Source organism: Typha latifolia, chromosome 8 (assembly GCF_019914945.1).
Source record: "Typha latifolia isolate L0001 chromosome 8, TyphaL0001v2, whole genome shotgun sequence".
Taxonomy (NCBI): domain Eukaryota; kingdom Viridiplantae; phylum Streptophyta; class Magnoliopsida; order Poales; family Typhaceae; genus Typha; species Typha latifolia.
The window spans coordinates 8340158-8360367 of record NC_133093.1 but is presented as its reverse complement, the minus strand read 5'-3'; the positions used below and the strand labels follow the sequence as shown (position 1 = coordinate 8360367).

At 34.2% G+C, this 20210-nt stretch overlaps 2 protein-coding genes across 6 annotated transcripts; both read left to right on the top strand.

Moving 5' to 3' along the window:
• Window positions 1-5724: 5724 nt before the first annotated feature.
• Window positions 5725-8886, top strand: LOC140793874 (uncharacterized). Its single transcript, XM_073145637.1, has 3 exons — window positions 5725-6197; window positions 7622-7851; window positions 8385-8886. The coding sequence occupies exons 1-3, from the start codon at window positions 5894-5896 to the stop codon at window positions 8661-8663; spliced, it is 813 nt and encodes a 270-aa protein (XP_073001738.1). The 5' UTR covers window positions 5725-5893; the 3' UTR covers window positions 8664-8886.
• A 4480-nt stretch (window positions 8887-13366) lies between these two features.
• Window positions 13367-19566, top strand: LOC140794482 (protein STRUBBELIG-RECEPTOR FAMILY 8-like). 5 transcript variants are annotated; one of them, XM_073146547.1, is made up of 17 exons: window positions 13367-13504; window positions 13591-13687; window positions 13897-14032; window positions 14139-14210; window positions 14288-14353; window positions 14440-14511; window positions 14597-14668; window positions 14900-14971; window positions 15044-15109; window positions 15200-15265; window positions 15375-15709; window positions 16159-16409; window positions 17126-17397; window positions 17763-17904; window positions 18414-18553; window positions 18637-18793; window positions 19031-19566. In XM_073146547.1, the coding sequence occupies exons 2-17, from the start codon at window positions 13594-13596 to the stop codon at window positions 19208-19210; spliced, it is 2193 nt and encodes a 730-aa protein (XP_073002648.1). In that variant the 5' UTR covers window positions 13367-13504; window positions 13591-13593; the 3' UTR covers window positions 19211-19566. The 5 variants fall into 5 exon arrangements, with proteins under 5 accessions (XP_073002648.1, XP_073002650.1, XP_073002647.1 ...); XM_073146549.1 differs by having other exon boundaries at window positions 13467-13504; window positions 13591-14030; XM_073146546.1 differs by lacking the exon at window positions 13367-13504 and having other exon boundaries at window positions 13526-13700.
• Window positions 19567-20210: the final 644 nt, after the last annotated feature.

Below are 20210 nucleotides of genomic sequence, written 5' to 3'. Positions count from 1 at the left end.
GGACACCTCATGATCCTTTTCTCTTAAATCCAATTCTCTGTCCCAAAGCAGTTAAATCCATTTACTAGCATTCTAGATTGATGTTAAAATTTTGCATTAATCTTTTTGAATCTTATTATATACCAATACTTTTTTTTTTTCACTTTTGAACTAGAGAGAGATCTAATTAGTGGTAGTGGTTACTATTGGTGTGATTCATAGTATAATACTATGTGGATGAGTAAATGATTGTGCTATCATGGCAGTGGTGTCACCTTTGTTTCTTGGGAAACTAGCCTATTCAACAGAAAAAAAAGGGTGTATGAAAGTGACTTATCACAGAAGGAATCCTATACCACCATCCTATGCTTTTCCCACCAATGGCTCTCACTCAAAGTAACCCAGATTTTTTTTTTAAAGACCCATTAAAAGAAACATTGATGCCTTAGACTTGGCTAATCATTCAGATTATCATTGACCAACCATAATTAGAGTTTATTTATTTAAAATTTAAGCACTTAATTAACCTCTGTATAGTCTAGACTAAGTTGCAAACTAATATTAAAGTGCAAGAGATTGGTACTGTGGTTAATTTCCTTGTAAAACAATGTGGGTATTTTGAACACAACAAGGCTTCCATTTTTTACTTGGGATGAGAATGAGATGAGTGATTTCCCCAGATGGCATAGCAGGTGTGGATCACTGGCTTCAATATACTCACTGTGAACAATTTTGGGTGTTCATCCTTTCTGTGTGCTTGGGAAAAGTTCAGGGCCTGGTGGTAGGAATGGTCTTGAGATCTTTTTGCACTCTAATGACCTCATCCTCACAATCATTTACACATGGGAGAAGATTGGAAACTGAGTTGCTAACATCATATTTCATGCATGAGAGGTGACATGGACATCCACTGAAAATATCTTTGATAATATCTTCATACTTACCTAAAAAGAAATAAAAGAAAAAGTTAGGCAATACTATGTAGAGAAATGTATCAAAAGTATTATCGGATATTCTGTTCTTATTATCATTCACACTCTATCATGTAAATATGATACAACAAGCATGTAAGAATTGAACGCCGGCGAGCGTGAGCGAGAGCAGCTTTCTCATTGATTTTCTGATAAAAATATTAAGAACTAGCAAAAATGTAAAATAACCTAGATTACATCTTCAATCATTTTATTCAATCTTTTTAAACCCAAGTTACAATCTTTCAGCAATATAAAATAATGTAATAGGCAAAAATCATAATTTTGCCAAAATAGCACAAACGAGATAAACATAGAAAAGTAGAAAACTAATAGTAGAGATTCAAAATTTGAAAGAATAATCCGAATCCAAGATTTAGCTTATAATAATAAGTGCATATATTTTTCTGTAATTAATGTATTATTATTTTTTATAATGAATTGCACACTAGAATCTATTATTATAAATTAAAAAATTAAATGTAATAAAATTGTAAAAGCCCATTGAATTTTTTGTTAAGATCAAATTGTTCCTTAGATCCCTAAGGTTGGATCTTTGAATTTAAAATCTTGTTCAAAAGATCTAACCCATTAATATAATATATATATTTTTCTTTCTTTTTGATCATTAATGAGCTCGACGGCTATATATAGACTGAACGAATAGCCAATCTCCCTAGATGTAGAGACACTATGCATCACCAAGCTTTAGCCAATATAGTAAGCAATCTAATGTACGTCGTCAAACAATTGCTCTAAACGCCATCGAGACTGCACTGACCGAGTCAAAGCTATTAAGCTAAGCCACTAAACCACTAAATAATTTTTTTCATAATAATTATCTAAAGTTAGAATCAATCCCATGAACTTTTTGGTCATAGCGAATGATACCTACCAACTCCAGTAGAGTTGAAGAGATCCAAATGATGAACATTTCCATGTATCGATCGGTACCAAAGTAAATCTACATTCTAACCAAACATTTTTACTATTTACCTTCAAACATAAAAAATTACTTTTACTATTTATCAAGGAAACCTATATCTTTGTGTAAAATTAGCAAAAACATATTGCTTTTAGGTTGTTCTTGAGCGTATTTTAGGGTTGGGCTTGGATACGAAATGATTTCATTCGAATCAATCAACCACTCTGTAAGGTGTGCATCAATGCATTTGAAGTTAGCTCAAATCCTACACTCTTACATTTTTTTTCCGACGCACTCAACTAGCATTGATTAGTATGCATCGAAATTGTGCTCAGAGAACTTAACTATAGTCTTAAATATATTAACAACACTAGAAGTAGAGTAATACAATATTCTCAATTGTCTTAGTTATTTTAAAAAAATAGGTCAACGTATGATTTTCAAATATAAAAAGTTTCATATATAATTTCTAAAAAAAAAACTCTTTTTTTATTACATAAATAGATTATCGTTATAGCTCAATGGTTAGGTTGTACTAACCTATGACAAAGATTATAATTTAATTGTTTAACATTTAATCTATATATAAAAGATGACTAATCTCTTTGTCTAATATATAATTGGAGCCTACCGCTTACAATCTATCAAAACAAAATTATTAAGTAAATACTTTTCTTCTAAACTTATTAAAATAAGCAAATACTCGTCCTTTTCTTTTTAAATTTGCAAAGCAAATAGCCAAATACTCCTCCTTTCGAAGTCGACGACAAAGTTTGGTGTACGAAAAATAAGAGGATTAAAATAATACCTGCTAACGATCAGGAAAGCTCGTCTTTTTTTGAGTTTTTTACCAAATTAGAATTTTTATTTTTAATTTTTTTAACCGAAATAGTCTTATCTCTCAAATTTATTATCAAATGAGATCTCATTCTCTATAATCCTAATAAAAATATTAATATGTTCAATAATTTTATTGCCAACTAATTTTTTTCTTAACTGATGAAAGATTAAGTTAAAAAAATTTATTATATATAAAAATGCTGATCAATGCAATATTTTAGGATCAGATAAAAAGTACTGAACTGATTAGTATTTTTACTCAGAGATAAAAATATTAATTAATTCAGTATTTTTATTAGAGTCATAGTGAATTAAATCTTATTTGATAGTAAGTTCGAGAAATAATATATTTCAGTAAAAATAAATTAGAACAGGGCTACAGGGTGCACTTTCACTCTTAATATATTTCAAAAAACCTAGTCTTTTTTTATTAAACCCTCTTAATTATAAAACATTTACGTGGAGGCCCCCACATGTTGCACTTTCACTCTTGGAGTCAAACATGCCAGAAGATTCCTTTGTTTGGTCGGGAATATAATAAAATTGTCACTCAAAACCTAGTTGTCTTGCATTATCTATATAATTTATAATTTTTAAGATTAAAAATCAAATTGCACTAACTAATTAATTAATTGATTATTTATTTATTTTAATTTTTACATTTAAAAATGCACCATTGATTTAGAGTAAAGTACTATAATATTTTCTTGTAATCTAGAATAGTAGTGTAAATAAAATAGATGAGTGATATGAGATAGGCCGACGGAGGAGAGCGGAGGAAGAATTTTACAATAAGTTTCGTTAAATTAAGAGTAAAATTATAACGGCACTTTATATGTATAATAATTTGAATTTTGTTTCTAATTTAGAATAGGATAATTTGATTTTTTTTTTTCTAATCAAGAATGGTAATGTTCCCTAATCCCCGTTTCAAATCTATTATCTCATATTTCAAAATGATAATTTTCAAATTAAAGTCAAATCTATCGTATGATCATATCTGAATCAAAATGATAAATTTAAATGTATTCTATCATGCATTTAAAATTAACCAGAGCTCGGCTGTTTGTTTTAAATCTGAATCGGATTGAAGCTGGATGAATCAAATGGATTTTATGAATATGTTTGAATTGCTGATGCAGCAGTGACTCAATCAGAATAAGATTAAATCAAGGACAGTGAATAAGTGATTTACTTTAAACTAATGAGGGATGATAATAAAATGAATCAAGACTATAATCTAATGTTATAATTACTTATTTTGCATATAATTATTATGTCCTATGTCTCACTAAATACCAGTGTCACTAGCGTTCGACATTGGATAGCCTCTTAGAAGCCCCTTTAACTAACTAAACTCTATCCTACTGGCCTTATAGAGTATTATACTATTAGTAAATTTAAAATTTTTAATATTGAATTATATTTTAGTACTTTTAATTAAGGTTTGATTAGTCATTCTCTCTTCCATGTGGAAAAAAAAGAAATATAAATTTATAAATAATTTAAACCTTCTATTAAAAATATAATTTTTAGTAAAACAATATTAAATTCTAAAGAAGAGTCATAAATTTAACTAGAACTAGAAAAATGTAATTAATCAAATAATTTTATCCATATCAGATGCAATGAAAAATGTCTGATACTGTGACTAATGAACCTCCACTCCAGATGCTCTGCATGCACTTACGTTGTTTATGGAAAAGAAAACAAGTGGCAGAGAGAGTAAAAGCCCAACTTGTATTTGGCAACTGCAAAGCTGGCTAGCATGCACATTTCACGTGCCAACTTGCAAAACATTGTCTAGATATAAGATCAAATTCCATTATATTCTTTTAATTTGAGTTTACACCCTACATTTTTTACTATTTATAAATTGACCCCTGTAATTAGCGAATATGTGCAGAAAATATCCTATTGTTAAGTCTGTTAGTTAAACTTAACTAAATATCTGGTTAAGTTAATTATACTAAGAAAATAACTAAAATACCCTTAATATTTATATTTTATATAATATTTTCACGGTGTTAGTTCAAATTTAATAGTTTGCTGAATTATAGGACTCAATTTTTAAATAGTAAAAATATAAGGTGTAAATTATAATTTTGTTAAAATACAGAGAGTTATATGCAAATTTCTATCTATTATTTTATAGTATTATGGATAGATATATAGATATTACAAATAGAGATGATTGTACCTAAATCTGTGAACTGTTGTCTGTTTCCATATAAGCCTTCTTATTTTATTTTTAATCTCTAAAAAGGATTTAACTATAGAAAAACTCTGAAATACTTATTTTGTTAGTTATTTACATTGAAAAATAATTTATGAATATCATATGATCAATGTTAAGTTTTTTAAGAATTATTTTACTTTTATTTTGGAAGAAATAAAAAGAGAGAAAATGAGGGTAGAATGGTCATTTAATGTGTTAAACAAAAAGATAAAAAGGGGTGCATAAAGAAATGAGTTATAGTTCACAGGGTTTTAGTATAATTATTCTTTATAAATCTCTATAATGAAAGTATTTTAGATATTAATATAAGTTTGGAGGCTTTCTCTATAAAATAAGTCTATATTTTGAAGTTTATTAAAAAAAATACGATATTTTAAAATTTTAAGAGTAATATCTCGAATTGCTTTGAAAGCAAATCGGCTGTTAAGAGCTCTTTACGTATGGTTCCCAACTTGGTAAGTGATAGCAACGCTGAAAGAATTTGTTTCACTGAGTGCAATTTAAATCTATTTCTAACTTAGTTTTCAAAATATTTAAATTTAAATGTAAAAATATATCGACAAGTTTAATTTTGAATTTATATCTACCGACTGGACCAAATCCGTGTGCTCTCGCGTGCCAGCTTCTCCGCAACGATGCAAGCCAGACTACGTGCTGCGTTACATGACGTAAGCGGCATGATCTCAGACACGTAATCGCTGACGTGGTTAAAACCAAGGGGCGCACCGCATCCGCATACTTACCTCCATCTCCCTTCCACCGTTAAAACCAATCCATTTCCTCTGTCCGCATAAAATTTTATATGCAGAGAGTTCGAAAGAGAGACATGGCGCCACTCGGCATCTATAAATACTCGGCTTCACTCCGCCTCTTTACTTAGTATCGTCGGGGAAGCTTCGAGACAGAGAGAGAGAGAGAGAGAGAGAGAGAGAGAGAGATATGGACCCGAAGCTGGAAGGTAAGGTGGTGATGGTGACCGGCGCCTCCTCCGGCATCGGCCGTGAGATCTGTCTCGACCTCGCAGCCGCCGGATGCCGGATTGTGGCGGCGGCTCGGAGGATCGACCGGCTGAGATCGCTCTGTGATCAGATCAACGGATCGGGAGGGTCCGCGTCACCAGTCCAAGCCGTCGCCGTCGAGCTCGACGTCAGCGCCGAGAGCGGGGCGATCGAGGCGGCGGCCGCGACGGCGTGGAGATCCTTCGGCCGGATCGATGCCCTAGTGAACAACGCGGGGGTGAGAGGTGAATTCTTGACGCACCGAGTTTAAACAATTTTAGGGAAATTTTGACTATTTTGACTACTCGAAATTTAGTCTCTTGATATAATCTCATATCTTTGGAGCAATTTGCATATAGGACCATACTTAGGGGCGACTTTGACTATTTTCAAATAGTTTTTTTTTTTATAAAATCTCGTTTAGTGATTTGAGTGTTTGATGAAACAATAATTTTTTTTTAATTTTTTTTTACTAAAATAGATTATCTCTCAAACTTATTACCAAATAAAATTTTAATTTACTATAGTCTTAACAAAAATATTAAATTAATCAGTATTTTTAAAAGTATTAATTAATTCAGTGTTTTTACCGTTAGATATTTTTTTTCAAAGTTAATTAATTAGTATTTTTACTTAGAGATAAAATATTTATTAGTTTAATATTTTTATTAGGATTACAGTCAATTAAAATCTATTTGATAATAAATTTAAATAGCAGTCTATTTCAGTAAAAATAAATTTTAGTCAAAATCTCCTTAATAATAGTAAAATGAGAAAAAAAAAACCATATCTTTAGTCAGAGTCTCCGAGAGAACTTACCATTGTGCTGGCTTAGGTAGCTACAATTATGAAGCTTACGGAAATGGAGTAATGAGATATTCGCTTCTTTATGAACCAGACCACCTGAGCTAGGGTAATGCTTATCTTGCGAAAGGGAGGGTGTTTTATGTAAATAATGAAATAGGGTTGGAACTGCAAATATGTTTAATCGAGGGCGTCATATGAAATTTTTTGACATTTTAGTTGAGATGGCTCAAAATGTCTTGCTTCCGTACCTGCAAGTATGATGGGTTTGATCTTTTTATTGGTTTCTCTACTCCTATCCTTCCGTATCATATGTTTCATTGGTTTCTGTACTCCTATCATTCAGTTATTCTATTATTTTCTTATGGTAAGAGCAATTTTAATCGGGCTCTTTGGACTCTAAATATGGAGCATTTGATAGAGATGACTCAAAATATGGAGCATCAAATAGAGATGCTCTAAACTAGGATATATGGTATTCCATATATAAGTCTTAACAATCATACTAAATAAGTGAGTTATATATTTATTTACTCCTGTAGGTGACTTCGAATGCTGCCATGAAGATATATTTAGAAGAATCATTTTCGAGGTAAACAATTTATTAAATAAAAACTAACTCAATTTATGATTTTTATCATCTTTGACAAATTAGAGGGCTACAATAGAAATTGCTGAATTATTAAGCGGCTTGCACGAGTATCCATAGAAAAAGCAATTTATGTTAAATAATAGACAAAAATGGACTAAAACCGAACTGATGCGAGATGCAACAAGTATTTCTAGCTCTGGGGTTCAGTTTTCTTGGTGATTGCATAATTGCAACAAGTATTTCTTACTGCTAGCATATATACATGTGTCTCAGGTGGTATCTACGCCCCACTAGATTGGCCTGAAGAGGAATGGAACAAACTTTTCAAAACTAATGTAACTGGCTTATGGCTAGTATCGAAGCATGTCTGCAAACTGATGCGAGATGCAAAGCAGAGGGGGTCAGTGATCAACATTTCATCCATCGCTGGTCTTGAACGTGGGCAATTACCTGGAGCAATTGGCTACGCTGCCTCAAAAACAAGCGTCAACGCCATTACCAGGGTAATTTTGATATCAATTCTTATTCTACTCTACATTCAATTACAAGTAAATATATTGATAGTAATTATGGTAAATTACTCTTACACTCCATCTAGTAAAGCATAGTCACTTTATTATTCCTGAATTTTTTTTGTTGCAACTATATCCTCTCAACTCGTAAAATTTAGAAAATATCTCACGTCGTTAATGGAACCAATCTTACAGTACTTTTTATAGCAGAATTAATGGGAGGCCAGAAGGAGCCGATATGAGATAAGAGAATTGACAGATTCTCCTTTGTAGTATCTTTATTTATCTAATTTAAATTTACATCATTAATCTTTGATCAACTGAGTGGGGGAGAGTCCTATCCTAGTTGAAGTGAAAGACACAAAACTCTGGAGTTTATATAAATCATTTCACTTTTTACCGTACTAACTAAGTTACTGAAGTGGTCTATCGTAAGTATATTCAGAGGCTGTAAGTGTAGGTGTGATTTATTCTTAGTCTAAGTTTTCCTTTTCTAAAATATAACCATTCATAACTCTTAACAGGTGATGGCTCTGGAGCTGGGAATGTACAATATAAGAGTGAACTCCATAAGTCCAGGCATATTTAAATCTGAGATAACAAAGGGTCTCATGCAGAAGAAATGGTTGAGCAATGTGGAGATGAAGATCGTTCCGTTGAGGACGCACGGGACGGCGGATCCAGCACTGACGTCGGTGGTTCGTTATCTCATCGACGACTCCTCAGAGTACGTCACCGGCAATGTCTTCATCGTCGACGCCGGAGCCGTCATACCTGGCGTTCCCCTCTACTCTTCCCTTTGATCCTTTTACTGTATCCCATATTCCCATATAGGCATCACGTTTACTTGTACCAAATATTCTGATAGTTTACCCTTGTACCGAGGTTGGACTGCATCAGTCAACAAGCCGAGGAGATCTATGGCATTCTTGTAATCATTACCTACATTTTGCTATGAAACAGTTGTTAAGTTGATCAAATTATTAGTAAATTATATGAACAGTGGATGATAAGTTCAGGTACCAAGAGTAAAACTTCTAAATTTCTCCGATATTTGCATACTTGGTGGTGTTTGTGATCTTATGTATATGATTTAATATTCCTAGATTCAAGCTAGCAAAACTTGAGGGCTTTTAAGTTCGCGCAAACATGAATTATTTGATAATTGCTACGATATTATTGTACAAAATCTGTGCATGATGAAGATAGATAAGCAGATAAAGGCAATCTGGTTCTGTGTGTAAGGCCCAACCCGTGTACTTGACCCATCTGAGCCCAGCACTCATCTCTAAATTTGAGAATGTTTGTTAGAGCACTTTATTATTCTGACAAGCTAGTAGATTGCTTTATTTATTTATGGCCATTATTCCAGTATAGCGGAATCCTATTTTTTTTGAATAACTATGTCGAACATTGATGAAAGCATCCTTGCTTTCATTTAAATAAAGTGACTCATTTTTTTTAAAAATAAAGTGAAAAAGAAAAAGTGAAAACTAGTTTTAATAGGTTTTAATAGGTGAGTTATTTCATTCCCCATCAAATTTATGTACAAAAAACTTTTCATATATATATAAGTATTTAGTTTGCCTATAGTTTATATCAAAATTTTAATTATTAATCAACTGTTAATCGGTACATAAAAAGTCTTAATTACCTTTATACTTTCCTTTGAAAAAGGTATGAGTAGTTTGGCTAGTTTGCATTGTAATTTGATCTAGACCGTAGAGGAGTTAAATACTTAAGTTTAAAGTATAAGAAATATATTGGTAATAAAAAAGCTTGCAAGCTAAATATAGACTTAACATATGACTAGCTCTTCCTTAATACAAAGGCATATATAGGCCTAAAGACTATATCAAATAATAGGCCAACTCTTCCACTATAGAGGGGCTTCACTATCGCGTCTAGCTATACCATTATGCCGTCTAACTATACCTCCTGAGTCACTAAGTCACTATTCTTACCCAACGCACCAGTAGGCCAAATTGCTCGGCCGAATTTTAGCAAGTGCAATTTTAAGTAATTTCTTTTAATGAAATCGATCCTACAATCTCCTTCATTAAAAAAACCCTCCGTGATGGTAGCTATACAAATGGTTGGTGTATAAGATATTAAGTTGAAACTACCATAAAGGGCTAAACTGTATTAAATGGATCTATCTATCTATCTATCTATCTATCTATCTATCTATCGGGTTGTGGGATCAAATTCGGATCTACATGGGTCTGACGTCAGGAAGCCGAATACCGAACCATCATCAAATCAGACAATGTCCGGCCCACGCTTACCATTCGCCAGTCTCCACCTCGGGGAGCGGCAGCCACGGACATTGGAGATTCCAAGATGGAAAGAGTTCAAATCCAATCCATCCATCGGAATTCTCGGTGAAGAATTATGGGTTTTATCGTCGCCTTCTTTTAACATATATGGCTTTCTAAGTATACCCAATGTCGATTCTTGTCTTCATAAAGTGGAAAGGAAAAGAATTCCTTCATGCTTGCTTGGAATTGCCTTTTAAAATATCTTGTTTGAATCTCATGTATCGATGTGAAAAAAGAAGAATTAAAATGTACACCCTCTACTTTAGACTTTTCTCTTCAGTGTGTTACAGTGTGCCATTGGATGTAATGTGCATTTTTGGCTTATGGAAGTACCAAAGACGCTCTTTTTAATATGCTTGGACTTCTTTTTCTTGGGATCCTATCAATTGTTTCTAGTGGTTGGAACCCACTTCGTTAACTTCAAATTCGCATTTGAAAATGGGAATTTTAGTTGGTAAGAACCATAGAACTACTTTTTCAATGCTTATCTAAGTTTTATCACCAAGCATATGCTCTTTCCACCCTTCTTATTCCAATTGTATTTATGTAATTCTTGGTTTCTCTTCAAATGTCTGCAGTTTTGGTTTTTTTGTGCTTTTTAAAGAGATCAATTCCCCATCATTATCCATGTTAGGAATAATTGACACATTAGTAGGATGATGCACATTATTCTTATCTTATGAATCAAGTATCTGGGAATATAAGGGGAACTAGTTCTGCTAGTAGAACCTTTAACTTTGCAGTAGCGTCTGCTGCTTGTCTTCCTTTACCCATTCATTCCAAGCTTATTTGGTTATATGTGAATAAAATGTACTATTAGTACTTTTTCTTTGAAGTTCATCGCTGTTTTAGTGTACTTCACTGCAACTCCTTTGCTATAATAATTTTCAGGTCTTACCTTAATGAATAATAAGAGGATTGAATTAGAGAATCCTGTCTATGGATTGTTAAACATCCCTTCGTTTAAATCTGTAAACCCTCCATGTGAATCTTTCAATTCCGATCAACTTTGAGGGTTCAGGGATTCCTTTCCATCCAACATTATTTGGTTGTGGTCCTCAACAGTGTAATGCAGACTCTTCTAACTCATGTTTGTCCGCTGAGAATGGATCTCCACAGCCAAGTATAGTTCATTCTAAGCTGTGTGCTTTGACTTCAAATTGTTTTGGAACGACACCTGCGAGCTTTTGTGCTGCTGAAAGGCTGATGGGTATCCCCCAGTTTGAATGCCAACATGATAATTTCCCAGTTTTCTGTGATTTGCCACTGAGTTCTTTGTTAAATAGATGCACTGAGACTTCTGATTTGTGCTTCTATGATAACTCGGTGAAAACTGATGATCTTAAGGTACAGTCAACAGATGAACTGCTGCAGTCTGTCCTAAAGTTCCCTTTGCAGGAAACTGGAAATTTTAGATCTTCTGATGATATCGAAGGATCTATATGTATAGATACTCAAGCGAATGTGCTTCAGTTATTTCTACAAAGGAAAGCAGATTGGCATGCCATCTTTTATTCTAGATGCTCGACTTCACCTCAAGGGATTCAGAATCCTTGTGTAAGTCTTTTGATTGCTGTCATACATGAATTCTTATTTTTATCTTCTTTGCAGTTTTGCATTTAGAAGTACTTTATATTGCTTGTTACTTTTTTGGTTGCTATTTTAAATTTTTTGAAAGGTTGGACAGGGATCCATGAACTCCATGGTGGAGAAACAAAATCTCCGATCTCATATAGAAAAACAATTACCTAGGACTTCAACTACTGATCCAATTACATCCACAAATGCTTCATCTAGTTCATCTGTCTCGAGTTGACCAAGGATTAGGTGGACCCATGATCTCCATGATAAGTTTAATGAATGTGTAAATCTCTTCGGTGGCGCAGAAAGTAAGTTTATTGAATGTGGCCGACCTCGTACAAATTGATCTGAGTATGGCAGCTCCGATTGCACTCGCTCAAATCCTATAACCCATTATATTTTCTTTTAAATACAATCGTAATTGTCATATGCATACAATTGATATTTCAGTGTGCACTCAACGATTGCCCAAATTGACCGCATGTATTGGCATACCCTTCTAGTGCAGCTTCTAGCAGCTCTCAACACTCTTCTGTTCAAATACTATCCTTAGAAGCATACCGTTTGGAGCCTTTGCAAAAATGAAGGCCACAAGGGATGGAAGTTTTGGTCCAAGGAATAAGAAATTAGCAGGCAAGGTGCTGAAGTTGTAATGCTACCAATGACAAACTCACAAGCTTAGAAATTGCAGGTTAACTCACTCTTCCATATCCAAGCTTTGCCAGATCTATATATATATATATATATATATATGCCCATCTAGCCATCTAGCTTAATTAAGGATATGTATCCCTATCTAGATAATCTTATCCTTATCCTGATATTGGGGGTGTAATATAAATGTTAAGAATAAGGAATTTCTAATTTATTCCTCCTGTATACTCAGCATGCTAAGTAATCTAGTAATATCACATTTAAATCCAATATATATATATATATATTTATATCCATAAGTTTTAGGGTTTTCTACGTAATTGTCACTAAAACTTTCAAAATATTATAATTATGACTATATTTTTCAAAATTCCATAATTGCCAGTGAAATTGTTATAATCTTTAAAAAGTGCAATTATATAAGCTAAATTTAACTAATCAGGATTAAAACCAAACTTAGATTAAAAAAAGACCACTTTGTCCTTGTATAAATTATTAAAAATAGTTCAAAAGCTATTCAATGCTTAACTCAATATTATAATACAAGAAAAAAATATATCTTCTTTTATTCAATATAGAAATTGTTAATAATTATTTTACACACTAAAGTTCTGTTAAAAATTTACCATAATGCTAATTCTAAAAGAGTGAACAAATTTTACTGGCAATTATATACTTTAAAGAATTTACTGATAATTATGATATATATTTTAAAAGTTTTCAGTGGCAATTATGTAAAAAATCCTAAGTTTAAGTTCCGTCCGTTAGGGCGCGCCAATTCCCAGGGCTTCTCTGCAAACTTCCGCACACGCAGACGGCACGTGCGTGTATACGGGAATCGTGGTTTACTTCAAAACCGTTTCCCTTTCTGTTTTTTCCGTTTCCCTCGCTCCAATAACTTTATTATTTAAACCAGAAACTAATTAAGAATCTCCGCGAAAAAGATTTCTCTTTTTTTTTTCGCTCTCTTTTATTGTTTAACTACGCTCCGATTTAGAGTTCACTCACTTCTCCTTTTTCTATCCACATTTATTGGCCTAATTGCTAGCTAAATTTGACGAAAAATTTCCTCCTTTTGGGCTCCCAAGGTCATTTCTTGAACTATTTTCTTCGGGTTTTCTCGAATTCTTCCATACCTTTTGGATCGTTTTGCGAATTTTCGTGATATGATCAGGAGATGGCTGGAGATAAAGAAGCGTTTCCGCTATTCCTCGCGGGAAACATCTTCTTCTTCGTCCTCCTCGCCTCGGCCGCAACCGATCCCCTCGACGGTGATTTCCACTCGTACCCACTGTTAAAATCTTGATTTAGTGAGTTAAGATACTCGATCGGACGGCTGGGATGCTGGCGATTTCTTGGCCCTCAGATCGGTTCCGCCATCCATGATCGACTCTTTGATTGGACCAGCGCGAACGCATTTGACGGTTTCTTGTTTTATTCTGCTTCTTCTTCTTCTTTGTGGGTTTGGATTCGTTTCCAGTGTTAGCTCTCGAGGCCTTGCATGGCTCCTTTAGCGCGCCTCATCAGCTTACGGGGTGGAGAGCAACAGGAGGAGACCCCTGCGGTGGAGAACAGTGGAGAGGTGTCTCCTGCTCTAACTCATCCGTCGTTTCCGTGTAATTTCTCAAATCTCTTCTTGTTTCGTGTTAATATCCTATCCAGTTTATTGTTTAAAGAGATGGTTTTGGAAGAGCTGATTTGGGTTTGTTTTGTCGAGTGCAGTAATATCAGAGGTTTGGGAGTTGGTGGGTTCTTGCCTTCAAACATTTCCACCCTCTTTTCTTTGAAAGAACTGTGAGTTCACTTCTAAGATCTCGAAATTTGTTTATTAATTATGTACTTGTTTAGGTATTTGTGTGATTATGATATAGGGATGTGAGTTGCAACAACATAGGCGGTGAGATTCCTTCTGCATTGCCCCCGAATGCAACTCACATGTGTGGTTCTTCTACATCTTTTTCATTGTCTTTTAATTTGGGTACTGTTGTTGGCTTTTAATGGCGTTTGTGGTGTTTGAATTTAGGAATTTTGCTACGAATAAGTTCATGGGCAACATTCCGCCAACGTTGGCTTTGTTGAAGTTTCTCAAGAATTTGTGAGTTTATTAACTGCAATTACCTGTTTGGGTTTGGGGAGGAAGTTTAATCTTGGAGCTGATCTAGTTTTTCCTTATGGTGCAGGAATATCAGCAGCAACACCCTCTCAGGGCCAATTGGCAATGTTTTCATGGACATGCGAAGTCTAGAAACATTGTAAGATACCATGCTATTATTTCATTGTATGTGGTGTGCAGCAGCTCTAAGGACAAATTTCTCAGATACCTTATAGATATTCATGTTTTGTTAAATCTGTTTGAAAAGAACCTTTGAATATGAAGTTTTTTTTATATTTTAAATTCTTTGGTTATTTCAAGTTGTCCTAAGTTTGATTTTGGATGTTTTAGTTCCTTCTAATTCTACAGTTGTTTCATGATAATATTTTAGGGACTTGTCATTCAATTACTTTAATGGTGATCTTCCAAGTTCATTTGGTTCCTTGACGAACCTTCATTCCGTGTAAGCATGATAACATTATTTCGGTGTGCATGTCGTTGAATTTTCTATTCTAATATCAATACTTTTTTGTAGTTACTTACAAAACAATGAGTTCACAGGATCTGTGACTTTATTAGCAAATCTCCCACTATTTGTTCTGTAAGCCACGTATACTCAAAGTTCAATGTAATTGGATATTTTCCATCCCCTTCTTGCAATTTGTGATGCTAATTGATTTCATCTTTCCAGAAATATTGAAAATAATCATTTCAGTGGTTATGTACCAAAACAGTTCAAGTCTATCCCTCAACTAAGGTAACATTCTATAGTTTCTCAATTGCACCTTCCCTTAGTACTCTACCTCTTTTTTCATTTTATATGTCTGTATCTTAAACTTTATCTGATATCCTTATTAACTATGCAGGATCAAAGGAAACTTGTTTCAACCAGGTTTTGGATATGCTCCAAATATGATGAATGGGAGCACTCAGTCCCCTCTATCATCAGCTGACAAAAGTGTCAGCCACACCCCTAAAGTTACACAAAGTTCTTTTGACTATTCTTCTCTACAAGTTGGTAACTGGCATCACAAAAAGTTAGGGCTAGGACTAATTGCCACTGTGGTGGGTGTTTTATTTGTGGTAGCCATAATTTCTGCTGCTGTTTTCATGATTAATACCTACAGATTCCATAATGAGTCTGAACATTCTAAGAGCAGTGCTGATTCTGTGCATTCTTCTCCAATCATCAGACCAGCAGGTAATGCGAAACCCTACATTGCATCTCTAGCTGAACACTTTTCTCTCCTTTGAGGGCCTTTCTTATTTCCATAGTAGTACAAGTCTATAATTCTTATTGCATCTTACTGTATTTTGGCAAATTTTATAGGGAAGAAAGTGCCTTTGAGGAGCCTGAAAAGATGACTGTTTTAGTATATCTAGATACCATGTGTTCAATCTTGTGGAAAATATCATAACATAGTTGCTCTGTCACACCTTATTAATACTCAATCTTGTCATAATTCTGCTCAGACACTGAGCATGTTGATTTTTGTTTTCTTTATTGTCATATGCAGAGTACAAAAAATTTACAATAATTTGAACTCCCACTAATGATGGAAATCTATAGAATCAGCCTATCTTTTGTTTTTGTTCACAAATATGTTCTCTTTTAAAATCATTCACTTAATCATTTTGCTTCTTTTGCAGTACCACTAGTGAACTTAGACCAGTTCCCCAGGGTTTCACCTCCTATGACAAGTACACAACCTCCTCCAACATATGAGCTAAAACCTGAAAGAATGTGTAGAAGTTCTGTCAGAAGATCTAGGAACCTTCTTACTTTGAAGCTGTACTCAGCTGCAGATCTTTTAAAAGCCACAGAAAATTACAGTGAGGAACACCTTCTTGGTGAGGGTTTCATTGGTCGTGTTTACAGAGCTGAATTTCCTGATGGTCAGGTACAATGCTTTCCATGCATTGGCTTGATGAAGAACAACCTTTTCATGGATGCCTTGCTTGAATTTTTAAGCAATCCTCTTTGTATATATGCTTATTGAAGGAATGACTATAATGGTTAGCGCATGGTCTCAAAGGATGCTATTCTACGAGATTCCAGTTCAAAGTGACTCTTTGATTGCGGAAAGTAGGACTGGATAGTAGTATGCTTTCTGCTTATTTGGGAGATAATGCATGGATAATTAGATTAGTCTGTTTCCTAATTTCTCCTAAATCCACTCTCCCTCTCAACCTTTGCAGAGTGACTTTTCTCTGTCACTCTCTCAGCTTGCCCTTTCACTCTCTGTCCCACTTTTCACTTCTCAAACTATCCCTAAGGGCAATAGTTGGTAGTTCAGTACACTACTGCAGACATACTTCTTGAACCGTGGTCTATAACTTATAATTTACCTACTAAAGAAATGCTGTTTTCCTATATCCCCAATCTGAATAGCCCGAAACAGATGGCCCATAAGTATCGCTTTTTTTAGCAGCTGGCTCCGAAATCGGTACTTAGAATCTTGCTATGTAGTGCCATAACTATAATTGTCTTAGATTATGAATAGACTCTTACTTTATCCTCACACGACGGTGACATAATGTAATGCAATTTGCTATTAACTGTCTCATGATAACTTTGAGCTCTGTTATGTGGTATTGATGAATAAATTTTTCTCAGATCTTAGCTGTCAAGAAAATTGACATGGGAGAACTGGCATTGTATAAGGAAGAAGAGTTTCTGGATGTGATTTGGAATATGTCTTGCTTAAAGCATCCAAACATCTCTATCCTTTTAGGATATTGTGTAGACCAAGGGGAACATATTATTGTGTACGAGTATGCAAAAGGTGGATCTCTCGATGATCTTTTGTTTCCTACCTCTGGTAAATTTAAGGCTCTTTCATGGAAAGCTCGTGTGAGGATTGCTCTTGGTGTTGCCTATGCTCTAGAGTACGTATGAATTATTTCAAGATGAAGGTCGTCTTTAGAAATGCATATTCTTTCTTAAGTTTCTTATGTTTTAAGAAATTTATATTTAATTAATAACACAACTCAATTTCATTGGTAAGAATTTTTTTTGGAGATTATCTATAATTTTTACTCCCTTTATCCTTTATTGGAATTTGGACGAAATAACTTGATGAAGAAAGAAACAAAAATACCAACATATGAGTATTTTAAAATTATTTAATCAATTTAACAATTATATTTTGCTTCTGAAAGTCAATAAATTTGTCTAGAATAAGAGATGAATGTCCTTGTCTTTCATTGTTCTTGAAGATAATTTTTTTTTTTTGCTTTCTGTTTTTGTACAGATATATTCATTGGATATGCTCTCCTCCAGTTGCTCATGGAAATATTAAAGCAACCAACATTTTGCTTGACAATGAGCTTATGCCACATCTCAGTGACTGTGGATTGACTGTACTAAGTCATCTCGTTAGCACTTCCCGAAAGGTAAATATTGGTCAACTTCTTTTATACTGCATGATATTTTATTTTGAATTACCTGATGTGGTTAATATGTTCAAATTTGAAATCTCGAATTCTGGAAAGAGATTTTATCAACTGCTGGTATACTGGCCATATAGGCATCTTTGAATCACCAATGATTAACACAAATGTTTGAAGGAAATTTCTGCTTTCTTATGGTGGGAAAAACACTTTGAGGTATCCTCTACATTTTACTTCCGAAACCATTAGATTTGCTGCTACCAAAATTCTATATTTGAAACGTACTGGGAAAAGAGCAAATGCTGAATACAATCAAGATTATAATGTAGATGGACTGTTGCTGATCTAGGACCATGTTACGTGTATTAGATCTTCTGCACCAGACCAATGTGATTCAGATACATTTCTAAATATCTCTTCAGCTAGAATAATTCTTATTTCCTTCTATAATTATTTTACTGTGATGCTTCATCATTTAATGTGATCACTGAGCTTTCCTCAACTTAAAACAGGCTTCTGAAATGCTTATTTCTTCTAATGGTTATGCTGCTCCTGAGCTTTGTATTCCTGGAGTAGATAAGACCAAGAGTGATGTTTACAGCTTTGGAGTAGTTCTGCTCGAGCTTCTAATTGGTAAAAGGGCTTATGACAGGCATGTATCACACAAACCCTACTTTAATCATTCTTTCATCTTTAAGACTCTCCTTACCAATTCCCTATACCATATAACTATAGTTCACGAAAGAAAGAGGAGCTGTTTTTGGTTAGCTGGGCATCTTCTCGTCTCCATGATCTCAACTCACTGGAAGGAATAACAGATCCAAAAATTCGAGGTACCATACCTCCTAAAGCTCTCTCCCGGTTGGCTGACATCATCTTGCTTTGCATCCAGGTATTCTGGCTGAAGCTTCTAACTACTGTTCTCTTAGTTTTTATGACCACATTAACATGTATGCTGATAAATTTTATGTGATATACTAAACTGTTGAGATGGCTGGTAGGAAAGTTGTCCAGTAGTAAGAGGACTGTGGAGGCATTCTCTTTGGTCTAATGGATGTAAAGTAATGATCCTTTTAGCTTTCCATATGTTGAGTCCCTTACTTTTAATGGTATTACATCTGAAATGCAGCCGCTGCCTGAATTTCGTCCTCCTATGACGGAGATAACAGAAAAGTTGATCCACCTTGCCCAGAAAGTGGGTAAACACAACAAGCCGAGTTCTGAAAAGCGTTCTGAGTTTGATGGTTCTGATCTCTCTTTTAGATCAACCCATGCACACTTCTATCCCTCTGCTTCTTCATCCAGATGATTGTTATTAGCTACAGGAGTAGTTATGGCAACAGTGCTGGACAAACACAAAGACAGGCCAACATTTCAGAAACAAGCGGCTTCTCTGAGAGCTTAGTAGAAGATGACGAAGTTTTAAATCCCGCATTATTTGGTCAATGGTGAAAAGAATGAACTAGTAAATTTGAGGGCCATTTACTCATCTTGATGATAGCATATGGTGGTACCAGATGATGGAAAGTTTTCTTCTAATGTGATTGGGTTAGCAAATTAGCTGCTGGAAACCAGTTTTCTGTCATTGATGTGATTAAAGAGTTTTTTGGGTGGTGTTTTTGGATAGGAATGCCCAATTATAATATGAACACTGGTTTTGATTTCCTTTTCTGGGAGAAGATCATGAAATGGACAAAATATTTCGGTCACAAGGTAAGAGGAAAACTTCTATAACTGTAATATACTATCTCGACTAAGGAAAGTATATGTCAAATGGTTACGAGTGCTATAAATTTGGCAATATGTTCAGAAATTTATGCCACGGAGATGAGGATGTTCAGATAAATGGTGATGCTACTGAAAAGATTGCATAAGATATCAATACATTTATGAAAGGTTATAGTTTGTAACAACAAGATAAGATGTGACAAAAAATTGAGACGATGAATGTACCCAACGAAAGATCACAATGTGATTTTCCAGTAGTGGAAGATCAAATGAGTTAGGTATAGCCTTGAGAACGAGTCTTCTCTAAAATAAAATCTGAATTACGAAAGCATAACCAACCACAGACAGTTGTAATATGATTTTAAAGCTATGATTCTTCTCATAAGTAGTAGTTTAGTTCAACAAACCCTACCATTTGTTGTTGTTACTACAACTTTTTAATATTCACTGCTACTATTCCTTGGTGGTAAGCTTTAAGAAACCTAATTATATCATGTTCTTCAAATTCAAAAACTTAAGTCGTTGGAGAACTATGAATTGTATAGTTCGTGATATTCTAGCCTTTTTACTAGATATCGAAT